This window comes from Trachypithecus francoisi, unplaced genomic scaffold (genome assembly GCF_009764315.1).
Source record: "Trachypithecus francoisi isolate TF-2019V2 unplaced genomic scaffold, Tfra_2.0 Lachesis_group1, whole genome shotgun sequence".
Taxonomy (NCBI): domain Eukaryota; kingdom Metazoa; phylum Chordata; class Mammalia; order Primates; family Cercopithecidae; genus Trachypithecus; species Trachypithecus francoisi.
This window is the reverse complement of record NW_022681454.1, coordinates 169,212,884-169,235,158: the sequence shown is the minus strand read 5'-3', so window position 1 is coordinate 169,235,158 and position 22,275 is coordinate 169,212,884. Positions and strand designations below refer to the sequence as shown.

The following is a 22,275-nucleotide window of genomic DNA, read 5'->3' as shown; positions in this document are numbered from 1 at the left end:
AGCATATATGTATATACCAATGTGACATTCTGAGTAATCTAATCTATTCCTTGATTTACATTTTTTTTCTTAACTAAGAACATTAAAAAACCATATAGAGTCATTTATGAAAAACAAATTAGGTTATTTAAAAAAAAAAAACCCTCAGTAGTTTCAAGTCATGTCTTCTATATCTAATTTGCTGCAGAAATATTAAGAGCCAGTCGTTAGATCTTCTTTTAAGACATCAAGCTTTTACACGGTGAGGAGGATCTACCACGTGCCAGGGCCAGTCTCCTCCTTTCTAACTTGGCATGAGTTCCAATTTGCCCACTGGAATGCCAAATATCAACCCTGAGCAAGTGCTCTGAGCATCAGTAATAGCTTTTGCAGCCAATATCTTCAGTCTATGTTTGTATCCTTGAGGATGAGTAGCCCTAGAAGGACTCCTAGTAACCTCACGACTGTCACAGCCGAGTCAATATATAAAAATGGTGAATGAATTGGAATTTATTTAATTCTGTTCCTTATGGTGCCAGTGTCTATCTAATGTATTGGTGAAAGGAACACTTTCTTTCAAAAAAAGATTTTCTCTCTGGTCAGAGACTAAAAATAAGAATGATGAGAAAATACGAATGTGCTAATAAGCCATGTCAGACTGGTTATTTTAGTGATTTCATAAATATTTTGTATTTAATTTGTTTTATTAAAAATGACTTACATATATTTTCAAAAGAACTGACTGTCAGTACTAACATGAATTTTCACATGTTTCGTTACTTTAGCATTGCTCAACATTTTTGATATAGTGACAGTAAAACTCTATATAGAAATTTTGTTTCAGAATGTGAGATGCTTGATAAAGATCATGTTGGTTGATTAATTGGGGGGTTCAAAATAGAACAAGAAGCAAAGGCCTTATATTCTTAACCTAAAGTTAATGCTAAACTATGCCCTGGGGAAGGGCCAACAAGTTCTGGCCAATGATATATCAAACATTATGGTCCTTAGGAGAATATATGCTGGCTGTGACATCAGGGGAAACATATGTACTTTTGTGTTCATACACCCATTCCTGTACTGTCAAAAACTTGAATGACACGGGTATGTACAAGCAATGTATGCCCAGGCACAAGAAGTCTGTGAAGGTATCTTTTAAAAAGTGGAGTATAATAAACATTTGTTTGCATTTGCTACATATATGTGCATATAAAATTCTGTCTAAAAATACAGGTATACACTAGTGAAAAACACCTATTTAGACAAATGTTATTTAAATATCCCTGAAAATGCTTACTCTGAAAACAAATCAACAGATTTTGAGATGATAGAAATTTATATATTATGTATTTCTTAAGCAATCTATGCTTTCCATATACTTAAAGCTATACATAAATTTTATTTAAAACAGAAAGTTTAGAAGATAATTTTTTCAAGTACTAAGCATTCTTTGGGGGTTATTTTCTCTGTCTAGAGTCATCACAAAACTCCATACTAGCTTCAATGACTGACCTATGTATTTCCAACTTATAAGCTCTAATAATAGTGCAGGTCTTAGGAGAGAGGGAAAATATAACGACTGCTGCTGTTCCTGGTACTAATACTGCTAGTACCAGGAATAATAAAGCAGGGACTTTATTATTAATAATATTTCTTAAAAACTTAATACATATTAAGAACTTAAGAATATTAATTGTAATGCTATTAATAGTATTTCTTAAGAACTTACTCTGTTCTACTCTACTCTATTATTTTGTAGAGAAGTTAGGAAGTCCTACATGCTGACAAAGTAAGTCAACTTAGCATTGGACCAGATTTCAGTAATCACTGTTCACCTAGCAAGGAACAGTAATAAGCCCTGCAACTTGTGTTCCCCTTAAGGCCAGAGGAAATGCCTGTAAGATCCATTAGGAAGCACCTGTTTCTGAATTGGAGTGACCTTGATTTTTTTTTTTTTTTTTTTTAAATGGAGTCTCCTCTGTCACCCAGGCTGGAGTGCAGTGGCGTGATCTGGGCTCACTGCAAGCTCTGCCTCCCAGATTCATGCAATTCTCCTGCCTCAGCCTCCCGAGTAGCTGGGACTACAGGCACCTGCCACCACACCCAGCTAATTTTTTGTATTTTTTAGTAGAGATGGGGTTTCACTGTGTTAGCCAAGAAGGTCTCGATCTCCTGACCTTGTGATCTGCCCGCCTCGGCCTCCCAAAGTGCTGGGATTATAGGTGTGAGCCACCACACCTGGCCTTGAAATTCTTTTCAGTATTTCACTCATATATGTATATATATATAATATAAATATTTTATATATAATATATATATTGTATAAATATATATATGTATTTTTTGAGACGGAGTCTCACTCTGTTGCCCAGGCTAGAGTAGAGTGTCATGATCTCAGCTCGCTGCAACCTCTGCCTCCCAGGTTCCATCGATTCTCCTGCCTCATCCTCCCGCGTAGCTGGGATTACAGGCACATGCTACCACACCCAGCTATTTTTGTATTTTTAGTAGAAATGGGGTTTCCCATGTTGGCCAGGCTGATCTTAAACTCCTGACTTCAAGTGATCAATCCGCCTTGGCCTCCCAAAAGTGCTGGGATCACAGGCGTGAGCCACCGCGCCCAGCCTCACTCATACATATTTAACAATAATTTGGGGGCCACATTTTCTCAGATACTATGAAAAGTTTTTGAAGATTGAAAAATGTATTCATTTATTTGGCAAATATTTTGTGTATCTGCTATGTACTAAGCACTCTCCACAGCACTTGATATTTTACAGCAACAAAATACTGCATAAACTTCATTATGTGTATAAGCCTTACTTAATCCATATATAGTGATTAAGTTTTCACTATGTAAATGCCATAATGTACAAGAATGTAACTCACAGCCCCTGCTTTCAGGTGGCTTATAATGTTCCTTAAACAAAATGCTAAACTTCGGAGGAAACAGAAAATTCTAAAAATAGGTTATTTATAGTGGTGTGCATCTTTTTCCCTACATTCCATGTCAAAATTTTTTTTTTTTTTTTTTTTTTTTTTTTGCTGTTTGTTGACTATCTGAACATGCCACAATATTCACTATTTGGAAATGACATTGCATTCTTTATATCCATCTGTACTTTTCTAGAGCCAGCCCGCCTCCTCTTTCAACGTACTATTTACTAATCATCAAAATCTTAGTGTTCTATTTTTCTGAATGTTGGTTTAAAATATTGCCCACCCTTTCAAACTCAGAGAAAGTAAATAACCGTCAACTTAGTTTCTCTTCCCTATTCATCAAAATTCATCATGTGGAAAGCTGCTTTACCTCCCCTGTGGACCAAGAGGGAAGAAAGAAAAGAAAAACAAATAAACAGGCTCATTGCTGGGTCAACTCAAGTCAAATAAAGGAGCTTTATTTCTCGAGCAACTTCGTTACTCAAGACAAACCAGGCGCTTCCTTTTTGAACATGGCACTATTGTAGCTGTTGTGAATGTATATACACATAAAAAACCCATATGACACAATATTTCATCTCTTGTAGCGTATAGTAGAAAAGAAACTGCAAAATTCGTTATATGCAAAACTAACCTGTTAATCAAATCCACAGGTATATTTGGGGGTTTCCATGATCTCTCTTTAATTGGGGTAATAGATCCTCTAATTAATTCAAGTCAATTAGACACAAACTGTATGTGAGAATATTTTCTGATTATGGATTATAAAACATAGATAGATGAACATGAAATGAATCGTCTATGGTTTGGGCAAATGAGGACACATTGGGCAGGAAACATCCCATAAAGATTAAGAATTAGTCTTGGATTACTTCCAAGAATTGAAAAGGAAGAGAAAGAGATACTGAAGGAAAGGGTGCCAAGAATAGGTGGGATATAGTTGGAGGAGTGAAAAATATATTTTATATTGTTTCTATTACCAGAGAAATTTTGGTTCCATTTTATATGTGAACATTTCCTAAAAAGATCTATAATTCTAAGACTTTTTTCCAGATAGCAAGGTGTAATGAAGACACTGAATAAACTTCCAATATAAATTATTTTTGTCTTTGATTAGGTTCACTACCTTATGGTTCTGTCTGCCAACTGGGCCTATGTGAAAGACGCCTGCCGGATGCAGAAGTATGAAGACATCAAGTCGAAGGAAGAGCAAGAGCTTCATGACATCCATTCTACTCGCTCCAAAGAGCGGCTCAATGCATACACATAAATGCATCTTCCTGTTCTTTCTACCATTTGAATGCATTGGTGTTTAACTAAGGGCCATCCAACCATCCAACCTTTAAAAAACAAAGTGAAAGTGCTTCTCATCAATGATCTGTAAGGTGACTTATGAATCACCTGAGTACAATTCTTTGTTGGTTAGCACTTAATTTCCCAATTTATTAAATTGATGTAAATCAGATCTTTTCTACAAGCTCCTATCCAGCCTTTTTTTTTTTTTGAAATTTCTCAAACTCATTTACTAGTTCTGTAAAAGCAAAGATACTAACATTGTCAAATGCAAAGATTTGTTTGATTTTTAACCACTTCCCATGTGTTATACATAACACCTTTTGCATTATTTCTTATGTTTTGAAAAGAAAATAGCTTTTTATACTTTTTAGTTTTGATTTCGGTAACTAGTTTAACTACAGGTAACCTTCAAAGGGACCATTGTACATTATGAACAATAGACAGAGATGACATCATGATGACTCTTGAAATACGGAAATTTTGTCTGAAGATCAGGGGCCATATTACTATAGGCCCTGGTTCATGTTTTCATCAATCTAAGGTGCAATTTCTAAATTTGTAAGAGTAGGTTTAAAAAAAAGAAGTGCTTCTTATCTTTGTTAACATTGTACTTTTTCTTGATGTTCTTCAAAGGTATTTATCTCAGATTACTCATGTTTATGTTGTGAGCATGTAGAAACAGTAATGCTAATGCATGGCTAGTTGCCTTTTTAAGATTGTGACACCAGGCTTACCTTTTTAAAGTTTAGTATATAGAGACAATTTTAATGGAAATAACTACTGTAGACTATTGGAGAATGATCTCTTTGTGATTTAAGAAGTGGCTGGATTGGAACTTTTAATATGCTAATGTGGAAAATTAATTACCTTTATGAAGGTGGTTTATTACAAATAAGCACACTAACCCCTCGGAAGTTGTTTTACCTACTTTAAAAGTTTTAATGGATTGCACCTCTGTAAACTATTCCTAAAATGTGTATGATATATTTGAAAAGGCTTCCATTAATATAATAGCTTTGCTTGCAGCCTTCCAATCTATGTTGGTTTACCTGTAGTGTTTTCTCAAGTGTGGTCAGAGGCTCCTATAGAATGTATTGTTTGAAAGTGTAGTGATATATTTGTGTTTTTATTTCAAGTAAGTCATTTTAACCGAATGTTCATTCTTATTCATTTATAAAAAGTACCTGTATCAAAGGAATTTTAAAAAAAGCAATCAGTATTATTGGACCAAATTTGGTGTTTGTTTTAACCTTGACTCTCTTCTTTTGATTATTTCTAATGCTACAAGAATGCTGTAAAGTGTCTTCTAAAATGATGTAGCCTGACAAGACATTTTTGTCAGTGTATTAAGCTAGGTAGTATTGTGCACTGATTTGACCATTGTGAAATCCTTTCTCAGTGTAACTGCATTTCTAATAAAATTTATTGAGTGAAATAATCTTTGTACAATGACTAGTCATGCATCATCAGTAATTTTACAAGTTCTTGTAGTAGGTAGGGGGTACTACTAGAGATATCTGTGGCATGATTATGCATTCTGTAGTATTATTTGATTAATTTGGGGTTCATTTTGCTTCCTTTTCTTTATGCTTAGATTATCTTACTGGTTCAACATTTTTCTGATATATGCAGTATTACAGATATTCAGCAAAATATTAATGGGCTTCTTTAAATTCTATATTATAGTGTTTCAGTTCCATGTCTTAACAGTTTGTGATAAAACTGTCGTTTCAACTTATGTAATGATGTTGACACTTTTGACTTTTATTTCTGGTATTAGAGTTTGTATTTTCACAGAGTGCTTTGTAGCAGGCATTACAATTAATCTGTTTTGTACATAAATGTGCCAACAGCTTGATGGTGGCGTTTTTGAAATGTAGAACAAAGTGCTTGCAAAATGTAATAAATACACTTGTGTACTTTGTGTACTTATTATTAGCTTCTGCAGTGTATTTGTTTTTTTCTTTTTTGTTTTGTTTATTCCTCTTTCCTATGTGTGTGAACTCTTTTCAAGTACAATAGATGCTATCCCCTCATGATTCTACTTCAGCTGAGCTGACCTAACCCGTCAAAATTCAATGACGATTCTGTGCGTAAATATTCACTATCAGAATGCTGGCTCGAGGGAGTAAAGACTTTGGAGGTTATTTTATTTAGAAAATGATAACTTTTTCTGAGTGCTGCCATTTTCTTGTCTGATCTCTATTGTTTTGTGTTTTCTTTAGTACTTCACAAACTAACAGAGAAAAAAAAGCCTAATGCAATTCAGAAAGAAAAATGATTTCTTGGTTTGCTTCAAAATACAAAGGTGAGAGCAATGAAATTCAAATGTATATACATTTTTTCTAGGCTTTGTATGTTTTACATCTGGCTTCTTTTGGCCAAGCTAGAAGTTATGGCAAGTTAAAAATAATAAGATCATTATCAATAAAAATACGAATTTTCATAAGGCTTAAGAAATTATATTAGTCTCTACTTACATATTACTATGAATGGGAACATGAAAACTTCATGGACTTATGTTAGAAATATCTACAATAATTATAAGTAGATGTGGACAAAGGATTTTAATTATGCTTTTAAAAGTTATTTTTAAGAAAATAAAACTATTTTCTACCTATATTTTATTAAATGATAATTCTTATTTCCAGTGTTTATTAAATTCTTATAATAGCAACATAATTGTATACTATACAATATGAATATGAACAATTTTATAATATATGCTTTACAAAAAGTGTATCATTATAAGATTATTATAATTTTTGAAAACTGAAAAGTCAATTTCTCTTTGTAAAAATGTGCATTTTATCCTTAAAGCAAGTAATTTCCTTTTGAGAATTTTAAAGGTAATATCAAGCCTAAGGAAATTACTTACTTTGAGAATAAAATGTGTGTAAGTCAGCTCTAACTTGCATGTAAATAGTTTCATTCTTTATGTTAAAACTTAAAAATATCAGATTTCTTCAAAAAACAAGTAAATCTTTGTTTTATTTGTTTGTTTATTTGCCTTAGACAAAATAGACACAGGTGACTTTAAAATGTATTTCATTTAGGCAACCTGGCAGCAGAAATATAATGACCACCATGAAATTTAAATTATACTATAACATCTTGAAGAAATTCTCTTTGGTTTCCTGTGAGGTTTTCAGATAAAAGATTGTTTTAAGTCAATGAAGACAAATCTGTGTAAAATGCTTCTAGCTCAAATGTAGACATTTTTATTTTCTTAAATAAATCCAGGACCTTGAGTTTCTTCTTACAAAAAACACTTTACCTTTTTGATCATTTTAGGTTATTTGGCTCTTGACCACAAAAATCCATCACAGGGTAGCAATATGAAATTGAAAACAACTTAAAAATGGGGAAAATCAATTCTTAAATTCATTTTTAAATGAATAATGAAATAAAATATTAAATGAGATAATATCATTTTGACCACTGTATTGCTAATCTGTGGAATCTTTTATAGATAGTATTTGGAAATACCAAACACAATTTAAAAAATAAACAAACAATTGGAAAATTAAAAACTAGAAAGGAGAAGAGCCGGTTAAGTGTAAATCCAACTAATTCTGTTATTATCCTTTGAGTAATAGAGAGAAAGAAAAGAGCAATGTTATTGGAAGCAATGTATTTCATGTAGGAACAATTTTAAAAAGTCAAAACTATAAAAACTCCAAATTAGACCCAAAATTAACAGCCTATTAAGTAAAAAATGTGCAAAAAATAATTGAGACTGCACATACTGTTTTCTTCAGGGTTCTCTGCCCTCCACTCCAGGTTCTTGAGCAAGTGTTCAATGTCCAGGTCTTGGAACACTAAAGAAAACGCTCTTTAGTCCCCAAGAACCTGGAACCCACTGACAGAGGAGCTGATCCCATCCAACTACCCAACACCCCTGCTCTGATTTTAAACATGGGAACTATTTTTGTCTTTAGAGAAATGTTGCAATGTTTGCTTTTTTACTTTTTCAACAATTATTTTGCCTCTTGAGAGCCATCCCGATAGAAATAGAATGTTTGAAGATAAATCTAACTATGTGAGTCAAATTCTCCGAACCATTTCATGTACATTGGAAAGAACAATCACCAAAAAATATTGCACCGAAAGGTGGAGCAGAGGTGCTTTTTTGGTATCACTTAGGATACTAACTATGTGTAGGTAAGCACCAGATTTTAAGCACCAGATTTATTGTTTTTTTCTCTCTCTCATTTTTTTGGTGTGTCCCGAAGATATGGATATTTCTTTTCTCTGAAATATTTATACAACTTGTCATAAATAAATTAACATTACCATTTTGGCTGATATATTAGTTGACATATCAATGAAAGCTTACCCATATGATCCACTAAAAATACACATGAAGTTCTTTTGTGTTTTCTAGTAAATGAGCATTGAGAATTAGCAAATTTTTTTCTGGTCTTTTTAAATCATTTAACTCTGATGTCTGTTAATTTTTCTAGAAACCTGTTCACCTATTAATTAATCCATTAATCAACTTTCTCAAAAGAAAAGATGATGTCAACCTAGCCTTTTGATATATAAAGAAGATTCCCAGAAACAAGGAGTGAGTTTTAAGAAATACTAACAACATTTAAAGGAATGTGTGAATAACTCAACCAATGACTTTATAACACAAGCTAGAAGTAGTATCCCCATATCGTCCCATCCACGTCCACACTTAATGACCCAGCCAATGCAACACAGTTACCCTGTCATTCAAGTTACAAACTACATTTGCTTTTCTTTATGCAAACAATGTTTACTGAGATTACTATATTGATCATCTTTCTTAGTATTAATATTTTATTTTTGGATAGTGAGATCAGTTCTTTGAGAAAAAATGCAGCATCCTGAATGAGAACTGAGTGTCCTTGGTATGTGAATGAAACTTAGCAGGACAATAATTTTCCCAAATGACACCTCCATGATTTAAAAGTACTTATGCTGTCTAAGCCACCTAGATCATAACTTGTAAGTAGTACAAAAGTAGGTTAGAGATAACAATGTGATAAATGCAAATGATAGAAAAATCACATTTTTGGCCAGGCGCAGTGGCTAGGGCCTGTGATTCCAGGACTTTGGGAGGCCGAGTTGGGCAGATCACAACGTCAAGAGATAGAGACCATCCTGGCCAACTTGGTGAAACCCCATCTCTACTGATAATACAAAAATTATCCAGGTGTGGTGGCAGGTGCCTATAGTCTCAGCTACTCGGGAGCCTGAGGCAGGAGAATCGCTTGAACCCAGGAGGCGGAGGTTGCAGTGAGCTGAGATCATGCCACTGCACTCCAGCCTGGGCAGCAGAGTGAGACTCTATCTTAAAAAAAAAAAAAATACATTTTAAACATCTAAGTTATCTTATTTATAGAAGTTGACGCAAATAGCTTAAAACTTTTCCCCTTGGTTTCTTAACATCTACTACTTAATATCCAAGCATCATCAGGTACCATTCACATTTCTCTGAATAGAATACCTATTGATTTATATAAGTGTAAAATTTATGCTTGAAGTAACAAGAGAAGTTTCTGGTAAGACAAGAGGAAACTTCAGATATTAATATAAATACCTTGACAAGTCAGTTGCAGAGGCTGGTATTTGATCCTTCTCCTCCAGTGGTTTTGACCCTATTCCACTCTAGCCACTAAAATCCTAAAAACTCACAATTTCTGATAATTGCAAACCATGTATAATCTAAATTTCAGGTATCTAATTTCCATCTTCCATATGCTATTTCCAGCTTTCTTACTCCATGAGGACCATATATCTATTGGTCTCCTACAGTCCTTCACTCTCCTTATGTCCTTCAGTAACTAGCTTATATTGCAAGTTCATCATTGTAAAAACTTCTTTGGCAAATCCTCAGCTCCTTTGACCCTCTACTTTCCTTAAACAAGTATGGTAAGATGTCAACCTTGATTGAATTCAACTGTCTGCCTATTCCTCCACACTTGAGCCTGCATAGCATAATGTGGCTGGAGTAAAACACATGCCAAGACTCACCTAAGTTTAGGTGAGCACACAGAACCCCCAAGAAACCTACTCCATTTTTCTAGAACAGAGTCGGCAATCATTTTTTTCTGTAAATGGCCAAACAGCAAAAATGTGAGTTTTTTTCTTTTCTTTTCTTTTTGAGATGGAGCTCTAACTATTTTGCTCAAACTGGCCTCAAACTCCTGGGTTCGAGTGATCTTCCTGTCTCAGCCTCCCAAGTAGCTGGGATTACAGGTGTGAGCCATTGCACTAACTGGGATTATAGGTATGAGCTACTGCGCATGGCCCAATATGTGAAGTTTTATGTACCATGAGGTTTCTGTTGCAACCACTTAACTCTACCTTCATAGTGTAAGAACAATAATAGAAATATGTAAATAAATGCCCATTACTTACATATTCTGTGTTCCAATAAAACTTTATTCACAAAAACCCATGAGGGCCTAGATTTAGCCTGAGAGCCATAATTTGCTGGCTTATGGTCTGGAGCATTCACTATTCTACATCCCCTGGTTGGTTACTATATCATAACTCCTATCAATCTTCCAACACTATTTCTATCCATAGAGTTAAAAATTGCTTCCTATTTTAGGGAGAAATTATAAATAATCAGAAGTACATTTCTGTAAATTTCCATTACTCATCTGTAACCTCTCTGCATCAACATGCATAATCCCTGCTTGTTCTCTTTTTATCGTGGATGAATTGGCCCCTTACCTCCTTGAGGGAAGGTTATCACTACAGAATCATTTTCTCTCTAATCTCTTCTGAATCATCATTTTTTTCACTTTCAAATGGTTTATCCCAATCTTAAAGTAATCAATCACGAGTAAAAATAAAAGCAAATACCCTCACTTGATTCTACATTGATTTACAGCCAGCCTATTTATTGCTTTCCTTTACAGCATATTTATGTAAAACATATGTATAATAACCTCTAGTTACTCTCCTATCATTTTATCTTAAATCCCTTGTAATCAACTCCTGTATTCAACATCCATGGAAATTAACATGCCATGGCAGAGTGACAAATGCCCCCAGATTGCTAAATCCAATGCTTAGTTCTCATTCATTTTGTATCACGTGATTTTGAGACCCCACTACAGTTATCTTCTAGACACTAGGATCTAGCAATAAATATAATAGGTAAAAATCTAGTGTAGTTTGCATTCTGATGCAGGGAGGTAGATACTAATTAGATAAATAAATAGAATATAAGGTATTTTTGAAGGGAGACATGCTATGGAGAATAATGAATCATGTGAGATATTCCAGGAATGTCGCAGGGTTGGGCTGGGGTGGTGAATTTTCAGGGGAGGCCTTACTGAGAAGGTAACATTTTCGTTACAACTTGAAAGAGCTGAGGAAGTAAGTCATGTAAGTTATATGGGGGAAAAACATTCCAGGCAAATGAAACAGTAAAGAAAAGGTTTTTGCTTGAAATGACAGTTGAACCAGTGTGGATGAACAAAAGAAAAGTCATTAAACGAGGTAAAGAGGCCAAAAATTAGAGATCATTAGTTATGGTCTTGCAAGCCATTGGATACTTACTCAACTTTTGAGCAATATTTGATATAGTCAGTCATTCCCTCCTTTCTGCCACACATTCTTCCCTTGGATTTCAGGAGAACTCATCCTCATGATTTTCCTACCAACTCTCTGGCTGTGCCTTTCTAAATCTCCTTGCTCATTCTTGCTCAGCCATGTCATCTATTACCATTGTAATTCCTTGTCCTTAACTTTCTTAGTAAATGACCTCTAATCTCATGGTTGAAAATATCAATAAGCTGATTACTTCAAATTCATCTCTCCAGTCCAGAATCTTCCTCTGAAATAATCCAGACTCATTCATCCTAAGGATATTCAACATATTTTGAGGCCTCTCAGAGTTAACACATATCAGACAGCAGAGCTGCTGTTGTCCCAGTAAGTTGCACCTTCTACAGTCTTCTCCACCTCCATAAAAAACAAGTCCATACTTTAACTGCCCCAGGCCCATATACGTGAGTCATTCTTGATTGTCTCTGTTTCTCACATCCCCTTTTAGCTATACCCTGAAAATATTCCCAGAAAAAGTCCTTCATGATTTCCATTCCTCAAGACACCATTATCTTCTCTCCTGATTGTTGGAGGCCTTTGCTAACTGGTCTTCCTGCTTCCTTTTTTTTTTGTTTGTTTGTTTGTTTGTTTGTTTGTTTTTTTGGTTTTGAGACGGAGTCTTGCTCTGTCACTGGGCTGGAATGCAGTGGCACGATCTTGGCTCACTGCAACCTCTGCCTCCTGGGTTAAAGCAATTCTCCTGCCTTAGCCTCCCGAGTAGCTGGGACTATAGGCGCCTGCCACCGCGACTGGCTAATTTTCGTATTTTTAGTAGAGACAGGGTTTCACCATGTTGGCCAGGATGGTCTCTATCTCTTGACCTTGTGATCCATCCACCTCGGCCGCCCAAAGTGCTGGGATTACAGGCATGAGCCACCATGCCCAGCCCCCTACTTCCATTCTTAAACCTCCCTTTTCAACCAAATTTTCTCAACCCAACAGCCAAAATAATCCTCTTAGAAAGTAAGGGAAATCAGATCACAGTTTTGTATGCAGTCCCCTAAAGCTCCCTGCCACATTCGGGAGTCAATGCAAAGTCTATACTATGGCTTACAAAACACAATTTTATCTTGCCACTCAATACCGTATACTTCTAACCCATTTCCTCTCACCCTTTCTAAATTTGCCCCAGCCACTGTTGTTCGTGTACATCAACAACTCTGCCCTTTCTGAGCCTTTGTACCTGCCATTCACTCTTCCTGGAATGTTTTTTTCCTCAAAATACCTGTGAGCCTCGTCCTTTTTCTTGTGTGCTCAAAATGTCTCAGTTAGTTTTCCCTTACAACCTATCTGTAGAATGGCTTATACCTTTACCTTCTATCTGCTTTTTCTTTTCTTTTTTTTTTTCGAGACAGAGCCTTGCTCTGTCGCAGGCTGGAGTGCAGTGGCGTGGTCTCGGCTCACTGCAACCTCTGCCTCCCAGATTCAAGCGATTCTCCTGCCTCAGCCTCTCAAGTAGCTGGAACTACAGGGGTGTGCCACCACACCCAGCTAACTTTTTGTATTATTAGTAGAGACAAGGTTTCACCATATTGACCTGACTGGTCTTGAACTCCTGACCTCAGGCAATCCACCCACCTTGGCCTCCCAAAATGCTGTGGGATTACAGGAGTGAGCTATTTTTCATAGAGAACTGTCTACCATTTGACCTACTGTATGCATTTACAAATGTATCTTTATTGTCTAGTTTCCTTCAGTAAAATGTAAGTCCATGGAGATTTAGATTTATTCCGTATTACATGGCACATAGCAGGCAATAAACATTTATTAAACTAGTTATCAATTAAAAGAGTTACATGACCACAGCACTGAAGTAAGTTTGCTTTTAAAATGCAGTGATAATTTATTAAAGACCAGTTATAAAAAGAGTTCTAATAATTTTTTCTGTTCTATGGCACTTTTATAGACATGAGCTCATTATTTTTGTTCTACATGTTTTAGCGAGAGCAAGTGATATTTATCTTTTTCTAAATTTGAAGCACTGAAACCTGACGTGTCTGTGATATGTATAATAAGACAGCCTTCTTTCCAATTTCATTTTTTTCTCCAATTTATTTCCATTCATTCTTCCTTTTGTGGTCCTAGGAGAAGTAATTATGGCACAAAGAATTTGTCTGATATTGGCTTGGCTAGAACTAAAACATTAAGAACACATTTTTCTTCTATATTTTCTTAAGTTTTCCAAAACATTGCTTTGTTGAATGCTAATTTAAGGTGAGAGATGAGGTTTCTGGAAAAAAAAAAATTCAATACCACAGTTTGGTGAAACTTAAACTGGTCAAAAGACTTTTCACAACACTGTTGGCACAGGGATTTCAGGATCAATAGAAGAAGGGCAGTGGAGAGGAATCAGATTTCCGGGCTGATAATAAAAGAACATCAGTAAATATTGAATTTTAGGTACTGAAAAATTTCATCACCACCAATAAGGATATCAGAATAGCCTCTGTGAATAGATAAGAGAGGCATCCAGAAAGTGAGATTTCATCTATTCAATTTAACTTAAAATTTCCATTATCAAAAATTCAAACTAGTGCACTAGGAAAAGAAAAAAAGGGGCAGTTCTTTAAAATTCAGATTTTGGGGTGTGTGTAAGAAACATGTTTGTCTTGTCAGGTTTTTAGGATGATTAAATGAGATATTGTTATTGCATATAGATTGATGGTGCTGTACATAGCTAATCAATGGTGGGTGATTATTTATTTTTAATAAAATAATGTATCTGCCAAAGTATTAATACTATGATTTGATAACCAAATTGAGATGATGGGATGCTTCTCTATTGTCTCAATCATATTTCTTTGGGAATGGTGGGGAGAGCCTGTGTCTGAAAGATTAAAGTATAGACCACTTATGTTTCCCATGGGAGGAAATATGGTATTCACTGCACTTAGATACTTCAGGACTAAATGGTTTGCAACGTCCTTCTCTGGGTGATTGCAGAGAATGTGTTCCTCCTCATGTCTGAGACCAGAACTTCTCTATTTGCATAGCTGCTTTCTCGCCCTTGTTGCTAATTTATACTTTTTAATATTCTATAACTTCAAACTGCTTCTCTATAAGAATATACCATTCAGCTTTTGATTCTGCTCAAGTTGCCTGATCTTATGTAACAAAAACATGAGCAAAAATAAAACTCTGCCTTACCTCATTTCAACATATACCCACTTTTCTTTCACAGTCAAAATTATCAAAGGAATTGTCTGTTCTCTCTCTGTAGTTCTTTACTTCACCAATCTTAAATTACTAAATCAAAGCTAAATTCTGACTTCCATTACCTCTCATTTGACCAAAATAACTATCACTAATAATTCACCACTGCTACCTATATTGTCACATCCAATAGATGCTATTCGGTTTTCATCGTGCTGTTTTTACACAATGTTTTAGTTTGTTTGTTTAAATGTAATCCAACTGACTTTTTTTTTTTTTTTTTTTTTTGGGCAATACAAATTTCTCAAGAGCTTAACAGGCTTCCACTCTGTGTCCTAGTAACAATATCAAAAGTTCTTCTAACATATTGTTCTAATGCTTCCTCACTTCCAGGGCTTTTACTTTTAATAGCAGCCACCTTAAGATGACCTGAAACAACTGTGTGGAAGATAAACAATAGTTGGATCCTTATCACCAGACTGAGTATCGAAGGGATTTTATCAGGCACAACCTTTCCTCATCTTTTTCTGTTTGGAATCTATATGGCAACAGCCAGCTTTTTGAACTTAGCAAGACCCCACATTTCTCGACTCTCTTTTTAGTTCTTTGAAAACTAACTCATCTTTACTCATCTCAATTATTTCTTGTAATACCTACCGAAACCTGGCCAACAGGAGCCAACACACTATTAACATTTTGTTTTCCAACTTCTTTCCCTAGGGCTATAGGTTTAATAGATTACAAAAAATGATCATTTTACCAAATATTTTAATCATGTACCCCAAAGGCCACCATTTTTAAAAAGCCTACAACAGTTTTCTTATTTTTGACCTCTCAAGATTTTGATTTCATATTTTTTGACTGAGAGTGTGGTGCTTCTGTAAAAAAGCAAAACAAAATGCAAATAAACTCTTTCTCTCTGTCTCTCTCTCACACACACATATGCACATATGCGTTTATGAGAATTATGAATTTATTCGTATTTTGTTTTGCCTTTTTTGCAGAAGCATCACACTTTCAGTTTCATTTTCTCCATTGGGTAAGGTAAACTAATAGCTGGAAAACAATCCTGAAGTCTCAGTGGCTTAGCTTTCTACTACGCATTTTTGTTTCTCATGTGGTTTGCACCATACTAGGAATCATTAGAGGGAGCTCTGCCCCTTGCAGTCACTGAGGGCAGGCTGCTATCCCGTCACACTCAAACGTCCACTCATCTTCCTCAGTCAGTCACTAGAAACAGAGGGGACAGGACTGTGCAGCAGTTATGAGCCAGACTTCTGCCCAGATTCCACAATTCAGCTGCATAGCTGCACCCAACTGCAGAAAACCCTGAGAAATGGAGGTAGCTGTGTGCCCAGAAAAAAAAAAAAAGGGACAGTGATTTGTCGGTTAACCAACTAGTGTGGGCCTCAATCTCTCTTCTCAGCATCCCACTGGAAGCTTCACAGCTACTGAAGCGATTAAATGTGGAATCTCATCTCTCTTTTTCCCATATTCTCTATCTTAATAAGCAGCATCAATACATATCCATACTACCAGCTGGAAGGGTTTTACTCAACAGTTTCTCTACAACACAAACATATATATTCAAAGTTATTTTCTAAATACCTCTCAAAATCATCTATTACATGCCATCTCCACACAATCAATCAGTTTCAAGACACCAATTTTCCCTTCCTGAATTTCTATAATAGCTTCTTCTTTGGTCTACATGCAGCTGTGTGACTTGCCTCACAAATCATTGTCTGCATTGCAGCCAGAGAGATGACAGCATGAACAACATGTAACTGATCCTGTCCCTTCTCTGCTTAAAACTATTCAGTGCCTTTCCTTGTTTTTAGGAGGAAAATAAATTTTAATAACATACTTTATAAAGCTCTGCATGATCTTGTCCCTACTGAGGTTCCAGCTGATTACCTACTAACTATTAGAACTCCACACACTGGAATCTTTTGATCTTCACATTCATCCTTCTTTTGTTTTAACCACTCGACTTTAAGATATTCTCAGTCTCTGCTTAGAACACTCCTCTCTTCTTCTTGTTCGGTTCATTTCTATGGATCCTATAGATAGCAGTTCAGACTGTTTGGTCTCAGAAACAGTTCAGTTGTTCTCTTATATCTGTGCTCAGGATGCTGTAATCCATCTTTAGAACAACTGTCATTATAATTAAGTGATTTTGGGGAAATTGTGTTGTGTCTGTTTCCTTCCAGGAAAGTGCAAGCCTGAAGAGGCCACTATCTTATCCTCTGCCTTTTATTCCCAGCACAATGTAGTGTGTTAGACAGCAGGTTTTTAGTAAATACTTGCAGAATAGATTAATCTGTTGGGAATAGAAGAATTGTATAAATAATCATGCAGAGCAGTTTGGTAAGCAATAATGGTTTTATTAAACTGAACTTGAGTTGTGATTTGTAAGATAAAATAAATAAATTTTCTTAGGATAACTCCAATCTACAGATTAAAGGAATATCACAAATCTCATGAAACACAGAGAGATGTGTTCATTTTTGTTAGTTTCTATTTATTTAATAATGATATTTTAATTGATAAAATTGGCATCTGTAAAGGAGGTGGTCTGTATTTGGTATTGTAGCTCTTGTACAGAGGCAGTTTGAATGAAAATAATTGCATTTCATGTAATATTCAGCACACTGGTAACTTTTGGAAAGGAAAAAAAAAATCCAAAATCTAACTTAATTGAAAGAAGTTTCTATTATAATTTTTAGGGGCCTAGTTTGCATATGTTTAAACTTTTTAATTTAAGGATAACATATAAACAAAGAAGTACACAGGTCATAAGTATATGCTTCATGATTTTTCACAAACTTAACACACAAAGAACCAAAACATTACCAGGACCTCAGAAGCCCCTCTTTTGCCCATTCAGTTATTAACTTAAAGGTAGCCGCTATCCTGAAATTTACATCACAGACTATATAAATGGAATTGTACATACACTTTGTGTCTAGCTTTATTTTTATGAGATTCATTCACACGGTTGCAAATATTTGTAGTTGATTTTTTTGCTCATTGAGATGGAAATGTCTATCGTTGTTTATATTACAAGTTTTTTGTTTTGGTTTGGTTTGGATTTAATTCATTCCATTTGAGTTTCTTCCAGTTTTTAACTATTCTAAATAGTGCTGCTTTGAACATTCTTGTTGTCTTTCAATAAACATATACATGTGTGTCTCTCAATAGAAATGAGTATATATGAATATATAGAATATGAATATATATGTATACATGTATAATCATTTCTATTGAGTATATATCTAGAATAAAATTGCTGAGTCATATATTATGGATATGTTGAATTTTAGCAGATACTGCCTACTAGTTTTTTAAAATGGTTGTACCAATTTACATTTGCACCAGGGCTTTCATGACAGTCTAGTTACTCTACATATTTACCAACATTTAGTGTTGTCTGTCTTTTTGACCATTCCAGTGGATGTGTACTGCTATGCTATCACATAGGAATTTTAATGTTCATCTCCATTATAATTAATGAAATGGAGCTCACTTCATATGTTTGCTGGGTGTTTGGATATCCTCTTTTGAAGTAGCTATTTAGTCTTTCACTCACTTTTTTCCATTAGATTTTCTGCTTGTTTAAAATCAATTTTTAAACACTCTAGATACAAGTTTTTAATGGAATATATACATTGCAAATATCTTTTCCCATTCTGTGGATTGCTTTCTCACATTTCCTGATGGTATGTTTTGATAGACAGATGTCCTTAGAATCAATATCAACACATTATCCTTTTTTTAAAAAAAGTATGATTAACATATTAGAAATCTTTGAAATTTCTTTTTTTTTAATACGGATAACCAATTGTTCCAGAAACATTTCCAAAACCACATTTTTTATAACTCTATAAAACTTTTAATGTATGCTAATATGAATTCATCTTTTTTTCTACATTTCAAGAATTCAGAACTATTCTTGGTCTTTTGTACGTCCACTAACATTTTATAATCAGCTTGTTGCTTTCTACCAAAAAAAAAAAAAAAAATCCACTAGATTTCAAGGGGAGGTACGTCAGATATATTGATAATTTAGGGAGAATTGACATGGTTGAAACAGTGAGTTTTTAAATCTTGAATATGGTATAGTCCTGTCTTAATGTAGGACTTCTTTAACTTTCTTTTGCAGGGTTTTATGTTCTTCATTGAAAAAATCTTGAATATGTTCCATTACATGTTTCCTAGATATTTAATATATGTTTAATGCTCTTCTCAATATTTTTAAATTTTATTTTGCATTACGTTTTATAGAAACATGATTGATGTTTGAATATTGTCCTTGTATAAGTGATTTGCAAAAATATACTTATTGATTCTTACATTTTGTAGACTTGTTTAGATTTTCTATGTACATAGTCACATCATCTGCGAATGCTGGGAATTTTATTTCTTTCTTTATAATCCATGTGCCTTTAGTTTTACTTATTTAGCTATTTATTTTTGCTTCACTGCACTTACTAAGATCTCTAGTTCAACACTAAGTTGAATTGAGGTTGGAAGCTGTCTTTTTGATTTTTTTGTATCTAGACAAAATGCAAAATTTCACCAATAAACATATTTTTTGTGTATTTTTTGGTAAACACATTTTAGCAGATTAAGGAAATCCATTCTATTCATATAGAGTTCTTCATAAATGTGTATTAATATTTATCAAATGCTTTTTCAGAGTCTACAGAGATGACCATGTGACATTTTTCTTCTTTGTTCACAAAGAGAACTTCATTTATTGAGTTTTTGAAGGTTAAACCACTTTGCCTACTTGAATGATCCCAACTTCATTATACATATATAATGATTATGTATTATATATAATCCTTCCTTATATATAACTAGATTTAATTTACAAGTAGTTTGTTAGAATTTTTCCATCATGTTGATGAGTGATGACAGGCCTGCAACATGTTTTTTCTTGTGATGTTCTTGTTGGGCTATGATAGCCTTATGAATGGGCTGAGAAACACAACCTTGCCTCCCCTGCTGGTCTCTGGAAGAGTTTGTACAGGACTGTGTTATTTTTTACTTAAAGGTTCAAAATAATTCATTAATAAAGCTCTCTGGTCCTGGGCTTGTCTTCTGAAAAAGTTTTAAACAATGGGTGGGATTTCTTTAAAAGGTAACCATATATTTATGTGTTAGTTGTGTTCTACAGAAGATATATCTGAGGTAGAGTTAAAAATGTGAGAGTTAACCTATTTGGGAATTAATGCCTGTGAAACATAAAATGGAGAAGAAACAAGATTGATGAGGGAGAGCCTTGAGGTCTTGATGCAAATATGACAGTCTCAGCCAACCGAATGGCTACTCCAGTGAAAAATTGCCTCTTAGAAGAGTTCCACATTTGGAAGAAAAGTCTAGGCCCTACCCGTGTTGTGCTCAGTTATTGACTAGGGCTGCCTGAGAAGAGTATGGTCTCATTTTCAAAGGTGAAATGGATACTTAAGTTGCTATCAGCTAGATTGCTTACTAGCAAGGGTTGTTGGCAAGGGTTTCCTTAATGCAAAATCAATGAAGTACATCTCCATACTGCCAAAATTCATGTTTTGTTATTCCTTCTTCTGTCATTTTAGTAATGTATGTTTTTGGAGGAGTTTATATACATTAGCAAATATTTTTGTGGAATGTTTTTGTAGTATCTCCTGTGATTTTTTTTGCTTATAGGTTCTACAAACATGAATCTTTTACATTCTGGTTTGGTTATTTGTGTTTTGTCTTTTCTTTTACTTTCTTGGCTAATTTTGTCAGTGATCTATCATTTATGCTAGTTATTTTTAAAGATCCAGTATTTGATGTTGTTGATGTCCTTTATTGCACGTTGTTTGTATTTCATTTATTTCTGCTTTTATTTTTATTCATTTTTCCTTTCCATTTTGCATTTAATTTGCTGTTCTTTAAATTATTTCTTTGACCCAAATCTTTGATATTCAATTATTTTCTTTTCTATGAATTTTCCTTTGAACACTATTTCTGCAGCACCCTGCCTGTTTTGATGTAGTACATCTTTGTATCATTCAGTTTAAAATGTTGCTTAATGACCATTGTGAATTTTTATTTGAAGAATGGTTTAAAAATGTAGTATTTAATTTCTAAGCAGTGGGGAACATTTATAATTCTTTATTTATTAACTTTTAGCTTAATTTAACCATGGTCAGTGAAAATACTCTGCATGATTTTCATCTTTGGAAATATGTTGAGACTTTCTTTTGGCTCAACATACAATTACTATTGGTAAATGTTTCAGGTGAACTTGAAAATATCATAAATTATTTTTGTTGTGGCAGTTATGCCACTTTTCTTTTGGTTAAGGTTAGTATAGCCTTATTTATACTCTATTCCTACCATTAAATTTCCGTTTCAGTTTTGATGAGTGTGTAAACAAGCATATTCTTTCCAGTCTGACAATCTTAGCCTTTTACAAAAGATGTGTAATCAATTTAATTTCATACGATACAGTTGGGTGTTTATCTATAATCTACTGACTGTTTTCTATTAGATCTTTGTTTTTTGTCTTCTTCCCTGTCATTTCCCTTGGATTAATTCATTTTTAAAGAAATTTTCAGGTATTAATGTCTTAAGTACATACTTTTACTAGTTTTTAGTTGTAATTTTAGTAATTATAGTTTGCATCCTGGGGATTATCGCAGTCAAATAAAAAGTGACTCTTATTCCTTTCACAGTCATGTAGAAATGAAGGACACGTTAGCTTCCTTTACTGCTTTCCCACCTTTTAGTCTTAATCATGCTCTTCATTCCTTGTCATAAGTCCACATCTCCAAGTGGGTAATTCCTTTCTTCCTAAGGAACTACATTGAGTATTTATTTTCCTTTGACCTGCTGAGGAAGTGTTCTCTCAGTTATTGTTTTACTGTAAAATCTTTATTTTTTAAAGGACATTTTCACTGACTTACTCTATTTTACATTGTCATTTTAAAAATGTTATTCCATTTGCTTCTGGCTTTCACTGTTTTCTTGTGATCTTCATTGTCATTTCTTTGAAATAAATGTGTTTATTCTTGCTGGTTTGGTTCAAGTTTTTTTTTTTTTTCCTTTATTTTCAGCATTTTATATATATAGTTGTTGCTGTTGTTTTATTTTCTTTTTTTTTGAGAAGGAGTCTCGCACTGTCACCTGGGCTGGAGTGCAATGGCATGGTCTTGGCTCACTGCAACCTCTGCCTCCCGGGTTCAAGCTATTTTCCTGCCTCAGCCTCTGGAGTAGCTGGGATTACAGATGCCCGCCCCCACGTCCGGCTAATTTTTTGTATTTTTGGTAGAGATG

At 34.4% G+C, this 22,275-nt stretch overlaps 1 protein-coding gene across 3 annotated transcripts in view; it reads left to right on the top strand.

Moving 5' to 3' along the window:
- Positions 1-6,150, top strand: part of GPM6A (glycoprotein M6A) — a 370,573-nt gene extending 364,423 nt beyond the window's left edge. For 2 of the 3 annotated variants that reach the window (XM_033215731.1, XM_033215730.1), the window contains one exon: positions 4,037-6,150. In XM_033215731.1, coding sequence (XP_033071622.1) covers positions 4,037-4,189 — 153 coding nt within the window. In that variant the 3' untranslated portion in view covers positions 4,190-6,150. The remainder of the gene's footprint in view (positions 1-4,036) is intronic. The other variant, XM_033215732.1, reaches the window with a different exon arrangement.
- Positions 6,151-22,275: the final 16,125 nt, after the last annotated feature.